Raw genomic sequence first — 16,171 nt, forward strand, 5'->3', positions numbered from 1 at the left:
ACTTAAAAATGGATAACCTACAATGTTTTGGCATATTAGGGACCCCCAGGGTCTCCCCTAGGTATCCCAGGGGTGGGGAGGACAGGTATTTATAAGGTACACCCTTGAAAAATGAGTTTTTATATGCTTGGGTAAAGTGAAATTGCACATTTCACTCCCCACATTGTTGTACAGTGCTACTCAAATTCGACTTTGATGGTAGGAGCACTATGGAGGGAGGATCTGCAATATTTCTACAGATTCAGGACCCCTAAAGTCTCCCCTAGTTGCACATGGGGTGGGTTTCCTGTAGATATATAAGACACGCACTTATAAAATATGTTTTTGTGAGTCCTGGTGCTGGAAAAATGACCCAAGTCATTTTCCCCATTGCAAATCCCCTGTTACATATTGTAACATGGTAGGCAGTTATTGATTAATAAATATGGATAGGAGAGGGCTAGACATGCCATTGAAAGACTTCCCAGAATGGTATTATTAAATCCAACAATATCATATTGTTGAATTTCTCCTAAAGTGTACAGACAAGAAGTTATAAGACTTTCTTGTTTGTAAGTCCAAATTCAGCCTTCCAGTGCTCTGCCCTGATTAGTCAAAGTTAAGTGGATTAGCCAGGCTGCCTTCTCTAAAGAGCCCCTGGAGTTGACCAGCAGAGGGCAGTGTGCTGTTCCATAGGAATGCCAGGCCAGGGGGAGGAGTCGTAAACCATGTTCTTCAAAGAGGAAAGCAGAGGCCAGGGTCATTTACAGCTCTGAACTTACCACCTCAGGCAGATGGTAGGATTAAGGAAGGTATGAGCAGATGTAGGGAGGGGGTGGGGGGGGGGGGGGAGAGTCTAAGTAAATTAGCCATCCTAGGGGTGTGTTTAGCCAGCTCTTATCTCCTTGCTGGAAAGTCAGCCATTATGGATTTGGAAGATTTGATGGGACAAAATAATGCCACACTCTACAGGATGTGGTCATAACTTTGAGGAGTTACCCTGCTCCCATTGGTCAGAAGTGACCTCCTGCATGACCCAGAGAACTTGGAATAAGTATGTGAGACGGGCAGAGCCATTCAGATCTACTGCTTGAAACTTACTGAAGCAAGAAGTGCCCTGTTGCGAAGTTTTGCTGTGCAAAGATTTCTATGGCCTGACCTTTGAAAACTGCACCATCTGAAACCACAGCCCTGTGGATTATTTTGCTGAAAAAGTACTAAAGAGTGGACTCCCTGAGATCTACATGTTAAAAGAGCTCAACTGGAACATCACCAACTAAATCTACACCTTGGAGAACCTTCAGTGAATTTGTGAGGGTTTTGTACCAGTGGATTGTGGGAACTGACGTCGTCAACTTTCAAGGACCATCTTGGAGCTTCCAGATCCTTGGAGTAAGTTTGAGACACTTTGGGACCCATTAGGGAACTTCAGGAAGAAGTTCAAGAAGTTTGGAGAACTTTGGAGCAACACTGAAAAAAGCTCCATAGAGGGACTGACTAAACCTGGTCAGCCAGGCCGCCTGCCTTCAATCGCGAGCCAGCCATGACATCCAGGTTCGCCCCGCTAAAATCTCCATGGGTCCAACTTCCAGAGTTAAACCGGGACTAGAAGAAAACTGAAGCCGGCGAACCCTCACTGGATCCGGCTACATGAGGAGCATCGAGAGACTCCGTGAGAAAAAGCTCCAGAAAAGTTTCTAAGTCCGCTCGTGGAAAAGGTGACCGGGAGCAACCGCGAGAGCCAAGCCACCTGCCTTCCAGCGCGTCGGCCTGGTTTCCTGGGTTGTCCCGCTGAAGCAATCTTGAAATATTTTCTAAGTCCACTCCAGGGAAGTTGACCAGGACCTCATCACAAGTCAAGCCGGCGAACCCTCACCGGATCCGGACGGGCTGGGAGCTTTGAGGACCCACGGGAAGAAAAGCTCCAGAAAAGTTTCTAAGTGTGAAGGTAGAAACTGAGACCGGGACCTGCCGGGAGCTGTAGCCGCTCGGGGCTCCATCGCGCCTGGCCTGAAACTTTGACTTTGCCCCGGTCTATCGCGGGCAGGTAACACAATATGGTGCTATAATTTTCTAAGTGCTATATTACATTAAATCTTTGAAAAGTCATATCTCCGGTTCCTTACATTAGATTTTTGTCGTTTTGGTGTCATTTTAAAGATACAAATATTTCCTATTTTTATAAATTGGTGTTGGTTTTTTATTATGTGTTGTGTCTTGATTATTTACTGAAATGGTGTTTTAAAATGCTTTACATACCTGTCTTTGAAGTTAAGCCTGTCTGCTCGCAGCCACGTTACCAAGGGTTGAGCATAGGAATAATGTTCTAAGACCTATGCTGAGTGCTATCATGTGTTAATGGCCTTATTGCCAGTGGCAGACCTACATTTGCTCCTACCAATAACCCACTTTCCAACAGTTAGGATAAGATAACAATTCTAGGCCCTCTCCATTTTGAGAAACACCTTGTCTGAGGAACATGCAAGTTGTGTAAAGTGTTTCTAAAAGCCAAATAATAATAAATGTAAATGAACAATAACAATAAAGCATTGTGTAGAGAGATGTGGTGCTGTTGCATCCTGGGATGACTATATGATGTAATGCCATCAGAAGCTAAATCGGTCTTTGGACGAGATGGAAAAGTTGGGCATTTGCAGGATGTTATCTGAAGGCTTCCGAAAGTGTTTCGAGTCATTCCTAACGGCTGACTGTGGCTATAATTCTACAAAGATATAGCGATTGCAGACTGGGTGCTTTAATTCTACGAGGACAGATTGTGCATCCCCCGAACTGTGATGCCCTATGTGGCAGACTGTATTACTGCTCTGCGAGATGGCACCGATGGCAGGCTGTGCCCTGTACAAATAGAACTCCGCCTTGCCACTCGTGATTTCATCTCCAGCAGGTCTGAGCAGGCCTCATCACTCCCTGTCCTAGTCCCAAACCATCAGTCAAAAACGGACGCCCCCAGGGCAGTAACGAATGCCACCCCGTCCCTGCCTGCAATACCATTCTTGGTTTTATTCGAGGTCACTGTACTCACCTGAGGCTCCCGCACAAAGGGAAGAAATGTCAAAAGGGACGGGCTCGGGGTGGGGGAGTGAGCCACCCCAACTCCCTTGGGGATGTGGACTCTAGCTATATGATCAGGCCACACTAACAGAAAACCTTGCGCCACAATGGCCTCTACAAAGAAATTTTAAGAGCGAACTGAGGTCTTTAGTGCTAAGAACACACACAAATGTCAGACTGTGCGCTATAGCTCTGTAAAGTCGCACCAAAGGTTCGATATAAAAAGCATTTGGAATGCAATAGGACTCGCATTTACGTGATACCTATTGCATTGCAAACAGGAGTGCGGGCGGGAGGGAAGACACGAACAACGGGGGAGGGGGGAGCCCCGAGAAGGCACAGACTGTGGGCGGCAGAGGCACGGGAAGAAAATAGTGCTCACAGTATAAATAAAACATACTGTGTATCACTCGAAGTAAAGGGGCCAGTAGCCATGGAAGGATACAAATGACGACATGCCTGTCATAAGGAGGGACTAACAAGCCTAAATCCAAGCAGAAGACAGCATTTAGGAACAAAGCCAATGAGAAAGATGGACGGAGAGTGGGCAGCGCTTCCACGGAGCTTGCACTCCATACTGGATACTGCGTGCATCGCAAAGCCGCTATAGACTCGACCTAAAAAAGTAGAAGTTTAGTTATATCAAATCTTCATTAACTCAGTAATATACATCTGTGATGCATTTATGTTTAACTACACTAATTACGACCGTCTTAAAAAACAAAACACAAACAGAACTTTTCCAGGCGCTAAATAATACTACTGCTAAGTTCAATGACATTGATCAGCTAATCATCAACAAATGATCAAACTTCGTAGAAGGAAGCTGCGCAAGAATTCAAACATAAAACAGGCTGATAACAGAGAGATGTTTGTAGTAGGCACGTATCTCATAGACCTGGTTCTCAGGATGTGAAATTGTTTCTTGCAGGTCACATGCAAAGATCTTTACAACAGCCGAAAGATTCCAGTGACGTACCAGATCAGAATTTGAACCTGCCGCTTGCAGGCTCCATCAGGCATTGCTGTGAAGAACTGCACATTTATACAGCTATTAAAATGCATGACCATGGCGAACAGCTGAATGCTAACACAAGTGCACCAACATTCACTAAAGAGTGGCTATGGACCAGTGGAGGGGGGAGCTGGGGCTAGTAGGCTGGTGCGGACGCATGTGCATTGCGAGGTGCAGGAAATTTCAACAATGCACTGGTATCTGAAAACTGACACAACGGTGCTCTCACAAAGCACCACAATTCTAAAAACCATAGTGTCCCTTCAGTAATGACAGCTTGATCCAATGCTGGCAATATGGCTAGATAAAGCACAATTTGGCCACATTAGTTTCATTTTTGTGAGGGCGTGGTGCCCCATGAACCATTTTCTGGAGGATCAGGCTCTTTATCTGCGAGGCCCATTGGCTAACTAAAATGTTAACTGGCTCTCTTCTTAAACAGATTGAAAATCCCTGGTCCAAACAAAAAACACACATGAAATTCCTTGTAGGAAGCTTGCTCTTTACGTGATATACCAATAATTGGTTACATCGTGTAAAGAGTCAAGGGATTCCCACAGAAGTGTGCGGAGCTTCTAAGCAAACCCAAAGTGCACTATTTATGGTAGTGTGGTCGAGAAGCCTTAGGCCTAACACAGAGGAGTGTAAGACATTTGCTATACACAAGATTAATAAATGACACATGAATCATAATTGAGAGCCACACCAATTTTAGAAATATAAGCTTCTTTTTAGGTTTATTTTAAAGACAAAGATCTACGTTCAAAGGGGAGTACATTTTTCATGAGAAATACTTTTCACTTTAATAAGTGGACAGTGCAATTTTCAGTTCAGCAATGTTAACCTATGGGAGAAAAACAAGAATGCAGTTTTGTATGCAAGTACACGACTTAAACCCAGTCTTCGGGGTTTCTAGACAACACAAGGCAAGGTCCAAGTTAGCACTGCACTGCACCACCAGCGGCACAGGGGCGGCTGGGTGCAGGGGTCAAATTCAGGGTTGGGTGCCCAATGTTAATTAACAAAGATTAAGGGGATATTGAAGATTCGCTGTTTAGAGGCAGGTAAAAGTGGTGTTGGGTCAATCTCCAGGGGTTTAGGCAAGCATTGGGTGCCCAATGCAAACCAATGCAGGAGATCAGTTTCAGAAAAAGGCTGCAGGCTCTGGCCAGGTGGTCGGACGAAGAAAACCAACATCTGCCCAGGTAATTTCTGATGCTTGGGGACGTAGGGACACCATTGGTTGAGCTCCCTAAGGCCCAGGAACTTAGTTTGCAGGAATGTCCTTAGATGTCGGAAAAGGCTTACTGGAGCAGGTTGTTGTTGGGGGGGGGGGGGGGAGGGGGAGGGGGGTCATTGTGCAGAGCCATCATTTGGAGTCCGGCAGGGGTGAATCCACAATGGACTCTTGCTCATAATCGCTGGCGAACCTTTGCAGGACCAGTGGGTCTCTGGGACTTGGTTCTTGGGCGTCAGGTGCAGAGGTGGGTCCGGTGGGCGGTTTTACGGTTGCTCAGGGTAGATAGAGCTCATGGGTTTTAAGGATGGTTTCTTCTGGAAAGGTCACCTGTCTACGGGCGTTCTTGATCTTTATCAAAGTCAAGCAGTCCGCCCAGGGTTTTGGCGGTCGATGGGTCTGTAGGACGAGTCTACTTTTGTAGCAGGGGCGAAAGGCAGCAGTCAAGCCAGCGGGGCAGACCAGAGTGAATCACTGGTCCTTCTTTCTTGCTGTTGCGGCTCTTCAGTGACCGGGCTTTGTAGGTTGTCAGGAATCTTCCCTTCAGTGTCTGGGGGTGCCACCTTAATTTAGGGGCATTACAGGGGAGGGACAGGAAGGGACCAATGGGCCTCTTACCAGGGCTGCCATTTGCTGCTAGCAGCAGAGGCTGGGGTCGCATTATATAGGCGGCAAGGCCTTTAAAGCTTACCTCGCGCACATTGTGCCTGCCTGGGGAAGGCGGTGGGACACCTCTGCCAAGGCTTTGTTACTGGACACAGATCGGCCGAGGGGGTGGACCCTGTAGTCACACTTTCGTCAAGGTGTCTCCTCCATGGATACCTATTGTTCCTCAGTCGTCCCGCATCCTCGGCCGATCTCAGGTGGCAAATCGCCACAACCGCAGAAAAAACAACTGCGAGATGGAGTGTGTATAATGGGTTGTAAGTACAATCCACACCTCAGCTGCATGTCTTAGTGTGCATGCATGCATTTACTGGTCCTGAAGAAAGGCATTTGGCCCTTCTGGGCACATTACTACATGGCCGAAACATGAAGACCAACCACAGGATAAAAAGGATCAAAATAATATCCTTCACATATCCGCCACCTCTTCTAACACTGACCAATACTCTCACACATTAAATTGAATTCAGAAACTATGAGAGTACTGAACCAATTTTAAATCACACCGCACTCGAGCACTTTGCACTCACAATCTCACCCCAAAAAATAAACAACCAGCTCCACTGTAAACAGGCGTCATAGCACACCCTAGAAACATTGGGTGACCAGAGTGGGAACCCAATGATGAAGCATGTCACCCACTAGGTAGGTGAGCGATGGTTCTTTTACAAAACCTGATGGTTTACTAGGCAGTACACATCTTCCTAAAATCCAGGTGTGTGTATGTTTCTTGAGCGACCGGTTCTTCTTGTTTATATCATTTTAAAGAGACAAGTAATGGATGGTTTAGAGAAACAATCTCTGAATTGGCTAGCGCATCCTAAAGACTTGCTCTACTTATATTGCCGAAGAAAGTGGATAAATCCATATATGAACTGTAATCTCCCTTCCAGGATGCAAAAGATACAGCCAGTTGCTTTAAGTAAGGGAGATGCAGCTTCACACAGGATATTTGTTGACGAATACTGTGGCCTCCATCTCTTTTGGAGAGTTTTTGTTAAGATTTTAACTGATACTCAATGAGGGTCATTCAACCCGGGGCCTCATCCATCCTACTAAATAGCTCAAGTAAACAATGTATCAAAATGATATCAGACAGATTTTGTTGTCTATCTCCCTGATCACCAGTAACCAATGGCCCAGGGCCATATTACAGAAGGAAACCTCAAGTGTAACGAGCGCTGTGCCAGTATTTGCACACGGCACATTTTCGTACTACTGAAAGGGCTGCAGACACTTGTGCAGCCTCTTCTGAAATACTGATTGTGTCAGTGCACATTTTGCCCCTAGACAATTTCAATGGGGTGTTACCTTATTTGCATGGGTGTGAGTGGCTACATGTAGAGTGTCTGCCTTTGCCCCTTCCTTATTAGCAGTGGAATTATGCAACTGTGCAGCTGCAGCGATTTTCGCATAATTGAAGATTTGCTACATAATCGATCATCTGCAGCATAATATGCAGATTTTAAGAGTAAAAAATTGTTTCTAGCTCAAATAGTTAAAATGTACTAAAAATGCAGGAATGCGTGTTGCAGTGCGGTGGAAGGCCCTTTGCAAATCTGGACTGGTCACCTCTCTGTTGCTTATTGCTATATTTGCATGTTAACCTGGTACTAACGAGGTGCAGCTATGCCCAGACAGTGTTACCAAGTTTAAAAATGACAAACGATCTAAGTAATACTATTAGAAAAAATGCTACGTTATTTGCCATTTCTTGCTGCATAATTTATTCAACCCTCATGCATAATTTGGCCCTCTCCTACCGCATAATACCACTGGCCCTGCTTATTAGCAATGAGGGTACATGGTCATAGAAGTCCTCAGTAGGTGCAGTGACTATGTGCCATGTAGTAAGTCGTTTAGGAATGAGCACGGGGTCCAAGGTCCCCCGTAACAACCAATCCCTGCAGGCAGATACAATCACTCGTCACCTGCTTGTGTGTGTGTGGGCGGGGTTTAGGAGGGAAGGGTGTTTCTGCCCACTATACAAACACAGCCAAACTAGCGACAAAAGAGGCAGCAGCTTGAAATGACCGCTCACGCGTGTCACTGCAGTACTGTCCCAAGCACAAGCGAGGAGTTTTCACCTAAGCTGGAGACAGCACATTTTCTTCATATCAGGTGCAGTGTCCCAGTATCAGGAGAACACAATACAGGTGCACAACAGGGCAGATCTGGCCAGTGCACCCAAGGCAAACTATGGCTATTTCTTTCTCTTAATTATGTCCATAATTTGCTCAACATTCTTACTTACATTTCTGTCCTTGAATTTCACAAGACCTTTCAAACAGGTTATTTAAAAAAATGTATTAGATACATCGAGTAACTCTGGGCCTAGATACCCTGCTTTCTCAATTCCCTCTCTATCCGCAAAAAGCATTTTCCTTTGTCTTGAAAATTGTAAACACATCAAGTAGGGAAGTAGTTCTGCTTCGACTGGTATCTTTTTCCTGAAATAGAAACACAGGCTTGGTACCAACTGTAGTTAATGAATAATTCAGATCAACAGGCCCATGGCTAGAACGGATCACTGCTTTTCGACCTCTGGCTATTAGGAGTGGAGTTATCTGAAGCACCAACAAAGAAGATGCACTCATGAGATCCTGCAGCGGAGGTGTTGACTATCGGCCAGGACAGCCTGCTGGCCCATACTGTCTGGCCGAGCCTGATGGGTATGGCTGTCTGTGAAGGAGCATCGGCATCTGCTTCAATGAGCAGTGATCTTTGATCGAACAAGTTGGAGCATCAGCATCCGCTTCAATGAGCAGTGGTCTTTGATCGAACAAGGTGGAGCATCGGCATCCGCTTCAATGAGCAGTGGTCTTTGATCGAACAAGTTGGAGCATTGGCATCCGCTTCAATGAGCAGTGGTCTTTGATCGAACAAGTTGGAGCATCGGCTTCAATGAGCAGTGGTCTTTGATCGAACAAGTAGGAGCATCGGCATCCGCTTCGATGAGCAGTGGTCTTTGATCGAACAAGTAGGAGCATCGGCATCCGCTTCGATGAGCAGTGGTCTTTGATCGAACAAGTTGGAGCATCGGCATCCGCTTCAATGAAAAGTGCTCTTTGATCGAACAAGTGAGATTCGTGCTGTCCACGTGCTTTTACCAAATGAGCTTGTTGAAAAAGATACTTACTTCTATTTCCCAACATATGAGGTGGAAGTCGTAAACCCATGATATACATAACATGGGGCCTTCCTGCCTCCACAATCAACGGGTTGCAAGCGACTCAGAACATGGTGGTCAGGTTTACATACAACTTTCATATTTTGACTATGTTTTTACTCCATTCATTTCACAAGCTGCTTAATGTGCCCTTCATGGATTTGGTTTGTGTTTGGGACAGATTTCGTTGGCATGCTCCCTAACGGCCGATCATGCTCCACCTTCTACAATTTGTTCCTTGCTTTAGGCATCTGGCAGTTTGCTATTTCTGTACCCAGACGGTCCCTCAAGGCACCCTCACTCAGTTTGTATAGTTCTCTGTAAATCCCCACTCTGCCTTCTCTAGGCTAGGACTGTGCTATATAAATTCCCACAAATGTTTAAGGAAAAATACGTTCACTGAAGGAACGTATTTCACTGCTTCTGACATTAATCAAAATTCATGTGATGGTCTTTGAATCTAAAATCTTATATTGGAGATCACACATTTGCTAAGTTGACAGTGTCAGGTGCCTTTGAAAAATGTGTTCCGGTATATTAATGAGCATTCTTAGAAGCATTTGTTCAAATTACTCCAACAAAGCTCAGTTTGTTTTAAGTCTGCACATCAAATTAACATTATCTTGAGTCGCCACTCACCATGAAGGGCTTGTACAAGCTCAGGCCTTGTGCGTTTACAGCCACTGACGTCAGATTACCCATTGATATCTGATGCACAATGGTCGAGCATATCAAAAGGTGCTTGCCTGTATCACTCCATCGTCTCGTACCCCTGGGCAGCTTCCTGGCTGGGGAACATCTAATGAGGCTTGTTGGGTGAGATGCTACATGCAGTCTTCAGGGCATTACTGAATTAGAGATTGCACCAACATGTGCATCAGCGTAAGGGTAATGAGTTTCACATGAATGGGGTCTCAGTAGCAAAGCAATGGCCCCTGACTCCGTGTGTACTTAAGGCAAAATGTTGGCTGTTGATACAGTTGCTTTTCGTGCAAAGGTTTCTTATGCTAAAATGTCAACCAAAGAAATATTGAGTGCTTGAAACTTAGAGCTTTACCACCTATCCCAATATGACACTGGGTGGATTTTTAAAGATTTTAAACTCAGTGGGTTGTTGCAAAGCGAGAAAGCAGATGCTGAGCTCAGCAGACGTAGACCCCTAATTTGCAAAAAAAACCAAAAAACTCAACGTCCAACACAGAAATATATGCAGAGTAAAGGCTTAGAAGCTGAAATTATAAACTTTGTCTAAAACCAAAATTGCCCAATCAATATATAACGGGAAATTTAAGAATGATAATAAATTACATATTAGCTTAAATGGGTCATTTACGAGAGACAACGGAATCAACATATTCCTAATGTGCAACAACTTCCACTAAGTTAGCCTCAACCCTTTATCAAATAAAGCCCTATTTTAAAATATTGACATCAATATTTATGCAAATCAATGTTAAGTAGCAGGAGAAAAGGAAGACAGTCAGTATAACAAAGTTCAAAGTAAACAGGAAATACGTTTACAGAACATTACCAGCCACCCTCAGAAGAGGGAAGGAAGAAAGATGATGAGGAAACTGCACAAAAGCAGATTACTCACCAGATAAAAATATAACTGAACGGAAATAATGACTACTTTTACCCGATGAGTTTATAGTCCTGTTGGTCTTTGACAAACGGCAGAAGCCAAGTCCAACAAACATGTTGTAAGACTACTCTACTTAGTGCATATCATTGACTGGTCCACTAGACCTTAGAAAAAAACCTGAATGCTAAACTCAAAGTACTGTAATTGGACTTGAACCTCCCTGGACAAGTAAGAGCGAGTTAAAAACAGAAAAGGTAATGCAAAGCAAACGTCTGTGTAGAACCAACCTAAGCTTTCAGAGAGAAGGGATAAGTTATTTAAGAGGAAATAAATTTACCAGACATTTCAAGAATCCAACAAGTGGAATTGTAAGTAATTAATATATAGTTTATTTGTCAATTAAAACCATAAACACGACTTGATCATGCAGTACAAAACAATTAAAATAATCTAAAAGTTTATCATATGTCTATTTAAGCGATTGCACATCTTATTGCAGGCCCTTCCCATTTTTTGCTTCCCTTCCTTATTGTATGGATAAAAATACCAAATATAGATAAGTGGCTCGGTGTGACTGATCGAGCACCGACCTTCACCCTAATTCGTTAAAGTGTGAGTGTACGATGCAGTCAGTTGTAATTCTCACAAGTGGAATTGTATTGACCCTTCTTCAGGTGGCCCTTCAAACTATGAAAGTGCTGCCATGTACTTCCTGAATATGCCAACATTCAAACCCTCTCTGGCAAGAAAGGTTGAATAATCTAACAAAGAAACTATAACAAAGCAGTTTTTAAAAGGAACAATGCAGACCATCCAAAAAACTGTCCAAAAGATGTCATAAGGACCGGGTTACAAGTAAGGGGATAGTTCTGAGGAGAAAGGACTGGAATGCTACTTCAGGCATTTCCTAATACTCAATAAAGGTTGGGATTTTTGATCGATTTAGAACCTTACATTGCTAAACAGACTTTTTGGTTTCCGTATCTCCGGTACCTAGGAGGTGTTACTGTAAAAAACTGGATTGCCTCACTAGACCTTAAATGCATTCATTGCCTTAGTGAAAGACAGACAGTGATGGGTGGAAAGGCTGGGAGTTATTGTAACCAAGGCAAACGCTCTGGATGCATTCAGTACTAATGTGAATTGCTCCCTGTTGCATTTATACTAAATGTCAAAATTTTCAAAACTAAAGTGACAAAAATAACTATAACATACACGGCCATATGTATTGCAAAAAAGGCATATAGTGTAATGTTCGGAACAAGGGTGGTGCCTTTAAAACATGTAGGTGTCACTTCCAGTGATGATATCCACATGCCTTGTTTTTTTTGTGTCGTATTTTTTATTGGAACCAAAGCATACCACAATTTCACAGTATGGTACATAGGCAAGAAGCACCAAGTAATACAATGCACAGCGAAGGAACACGGAGGGGGATGTTGGGCTGCAAAGTAGAGGCCCATCACACATGATATCCAAGGGGAACCGACGTTGCTAAAGTTGGACACCCCCTTGGATAGCGAGGGTCATCTGTCTGGGGGCTGTGCTGAAGGGAAGGGCAGAAAGGGGTCCATACGTCCGGTCTGCAGGGAGGTGGGAGGGGAGATGGGGTTTGCTCCCGATGGCTGAATAATATAGATAAGGAGGGTCAGGGAAAGGACAGGAAGTGCATTGGAGAGGGGAAGGGGAAGTCCCGCTTCAATAGAGCACACTCCAGTGGGAGAGGAATGGGAAATACTTCATTTGTCGACGAAGGGGAAGACGGTCCACATGCCTTGTTGTTCCAAAGTGGCTGTCACACCACCGAGCACCCACTCTGCAAGTTATGTTATTCCAGACTCATTCTTAGGATTGGGGACCTCTTCAAGATAATGAATCGTGTGATGAAGAGATGAGTACAATAATATTTTTTAAAGATTTAAAATAAAAATACTCTGGTGACCGAGGGATCTTTTAAAATGTCTCTGAATAATATGCATTTTGCTTTCAGAAACATTGTGCAAGTGTAAGGCAGGACAATGAATCCATATGGATCAGAGTTTTCAATTTTTTTTCTTCTAGTGTCTGTGATTAATGTAGCAAGAATCAACACTAGACAGTGATTTTAAATTTCACCTGAAAGAGATATTGTTAATGTTTTTCATGATAAGCAACAGTTAGATCAGATGGTAGCAAACAGAATGCATGTATTTCCCAAACCCGCCACGACGAAAAACAATCTGCAATTTACTTCACAAATTACCTTTCGTCCTTTAACCAGATCTCATCCATCTTTTCCTGCCATCGTTCTGGTGGAGTTTCCAACCAGGCATTAAAATAGCGGACAATGCCCGGATGCTCAAGTTTAGCTAATGCTTTAACTTCACGCATTACTTTTTCACGAGCCAACTCCCTGAGATAAAGAGAAAGACATCAAAAATAAATATACCTCAAGCATCACGCAAGCCACAGAATCACACGGCTTCACGGCAGCTGCATTATTTTATGCAAAAATATGAGTTTGCCAGACTTTTCAAATAATTCACAATCTGATGCATAAGTTGCTGAATTCATCAAATCATGCCTCCAGTTAAAAAAGTACTAACTCTGCTGCAAATGGAATGCAAAGTTCCCAAAACTCAGCAAAAGTTAACCTATAACCCTTCATAAGGAGATTTATTAAAAAAAAGAAAAATAATAAAATAAAATCACTCCTGATGAGATATCCTTCTAGCTTATTCCAACTTTCTGAATTTTTCATGGAAAGTTGTTTTACTAGTAGCCAATACATCAGCACTGCGCTTTCATGACAACATTTCATCTGGAAAACGTCTGAGAAGGCTCCCTTTGCTTCTGGAAATGACCAGTAACACTATTTTTCTTCTGGTTTAGTACCGGATCCATTCTCTCCTGATGTCAGATTATTTTACATCACTGACACCAAAAAACCATGAAAAAAAATCAATAGGATATTCACACAACATATTGTTGATTATGCGGATTGTGATGGCATATGTATAAATCTAGAGCAGCCAATCAAGTAGGTCACAGCTTTGTTCACTTAGTACGTTCTTTTTTTGCTTTTGTCGTACTTTTTGCTGTTTGGTTCGATCTTCTGTAGATTTGAGAGAAGCGCGCTATTCTCTGCTTCTGATTAATAAAGTGTTGGAAACGTTATTTGTTTTTAAACCCTGCTTTCTGTCAGGAGTACTACATAAAAGTTATAGCAGGGACAATGTGTCAGTGAGTTATTCCCTAACTGCTCATTTCTGTCGCAACTCAATATTTCTATTTTTAACAATGTCATGGTTTATTTTTATTTTCTGTGCTTTTATAGACAAGCTGGGAGGGGTGGGGAACAACACCGAGATTAAAGGAAGGTTTTTGAGAAGGGAACCAGCTTGCAAGGGAGAGAGCTACAAAACAATGCTCTCACAGGGAGCACTGAAAGAAAAAGTAAAAAAAGAAGTTCCCTGAATGTGAGCAGTGGAAGTATACATGCCACTCAATTAAGAGGATGCTAAAGAAACTGTGCTATAGGGAGGAACAAACAGGAGAAGAAGAAGCAGGGAAGACGCTGAATATGAAGCAAGAAAATTAAGACTGACTACAAATCCAAACAATTGTAAGAACCGATTGGGCTGTAACCCAATTGAAGGTTTCTGGTATGGTGCACAAGAGGTTTTTCACATCCAGACAGCTACAAACTGCCTGGTAGGCTCGGCCTAAAATCCTTTGTGTATAAGCTGCACAGTAATAAGTTACAACTATTGTTACGTTTAGACAGCGCACTTAAAACTTTTAATGAAAGGATCCTTTTTCTTGCTCATCGCTTTCTGTTATTGCACACCTTCTTGTCTTCGTGTTTGTGTACCGAGTTCAATGTATCCATCATTATGTACTGCTCTCTTGAAAACATCAGAAAGCAAAAACATTGGTTTTGTTGCCAAGCCTGAATGTCTCATATAACACTAAAATGTCTTTTTCCTCAAATACACAATTCAGAAACTAAAACAATCAGCATTAGGTGTCTCTATCATACACACAGACACACACACGTTGTATATACCTTACTACAGCTAGCAACACCACTGTAACAGCGGTAATTGAAGGGTTAAGTGTTGAAATTAATCTATTAATATATAGAAAATACATCCAATACATGCAAAGCTAGGGCACAAATCAGAGTATTCTATCTAGATCCTATACTCTGCTCCTTATTTCTGGTTTAAAAGGGTGATCCTTTCAAGCAAGACCACCTTGGACAGATCTGGTAACAAATATTCAATTATTTATGAACTTTATTTTTTCTAGATGCTTTAATTTCAATATTTTACCATGTTGGCATTGGGTTTCGGTTTTTCCACCAATACACACAAGAAAGGAATGTGAAAATATGCGTCTAACTCCCATGTAAAATGATAATACTGGCTCAGTGCCCTGTAACATACAAACCACATCCTAGTATATTGCAAAAAGATCTGCAGGATACTGGAGACATTACAAAAATGTATGGTAAATATAGTTTACCATACATCCCTTAAAATCAATATGAAGTTCAAACCATGCTGTAGCGTAGTTACAGACATTCAGCCATTTTTGTCTCAGCAATGTGAAAAACCTGTTCAAAGCACATCAAATCACAGAAGGCCCATTACATGCAACATTGCAAAGGAGGAAAATATAACAATGCATTAATGTATAATGCTATAGGATAAATTCAGATCAGTTCCAGCCGAAGGAGTTAGAACTAAGCCAACCTTACAGTGAGTGCTTTTTCAAGTAGACATTACAAAAAAGTAAAATAAACACCAGTCTTGGGATTACTGAAAAACAACTGAATGTTGTCTGTTCTCCCATGCAGTTGGACTTACAGAAGAGGAACACGGCCAGACAGTTCTGTTAACCTGAACAAAGAAACCGTTTAAAAAAAAAAAAAAGTAATCTAAATTGTCTTGCCTTGCCACCTCCATCGCAAAGTATTTAACATGTTTCACACACACATCACCAATATAAGACTTGTACCCGCTACATTACCTGTTGGGTAGACTGATTCTCTTGATAGCATAGTTACAGTCATCAACTTTATTTCTGGCTTCGAAGACCACACCAAACCCTCCACGACCAAGACATTGAACTGGCTCAAAGTCAGTAAGGTATCTGTGAACACAAGTAAAATCCTTATTTACTAAATAGAGTTTTAGTTTTTCTATTTTTTTTTTAAAACATGTACAGATGAAAAGTACTTTAATAATACTGCCTGAATTAAGGTGAACGGAAAGAAAAAGTGTCAAGCTTGCGTTACACACACAACCTAATTTGGCATTATGAAAGACAAATGTCAGAAGATTAGTTAGCCTTAGGCATGACCAACTGGGTGGTTGTAAAGTAGGGTCTAATAAAAGAAATCCAGCCTAAAATGCTTTTAAATAAAACCAAAGTAACTTAGCAATAAGAGGATATGGCTTG

The 16,171-nt window shown here is 42.6% G+C and overlaps 1 protein-coding gene across 2 annotated transcripts in view; it reads right to left on the reverse strand.

The window, feature by feature from the left end:
• The window catches only part of EIF2AK3 (eukaryotic translation initiation factor 2 alpha kinase 3), a 155,296-nt gene that overhangs the window by 19,972 nt on the left and 119,153 nt on the right, over nucleotides 1–16,171 (reverse strand). For both annotated transcript variants that reach the window (XM_085642650.1, XM_085642651.1), the window contains exons 11-12: nucleotides 15,740–15,862; nucleotides 12,966–13,115 (exon numbers count right to left, since the gene is read on the reverse strand). In XM_085642650.1, coding sequence (XP_085498776.1) covers nucleotides 12,966–13,115; nucleotides 15,740–15,862 — 273 coding nt within the window. The remainder of the gene's footprint in view (nucleotides 1–12,965; nucleotides 13,116–15,739; nucleotides 15,863–16,171) is intronic.

This window comes from Triturus cristatus, chromosome 2_2 (assembly GCF_964204655.1).
Source record: "Triturus cristatus chromosome 2_2, aTriCri1.1, whole genome shotgun sequence".
NCBI lineage: Eukaryota > Metazoa > Chordata > Amphibia > Caudata > Salamandridae > Triturus > Triturus cristatus.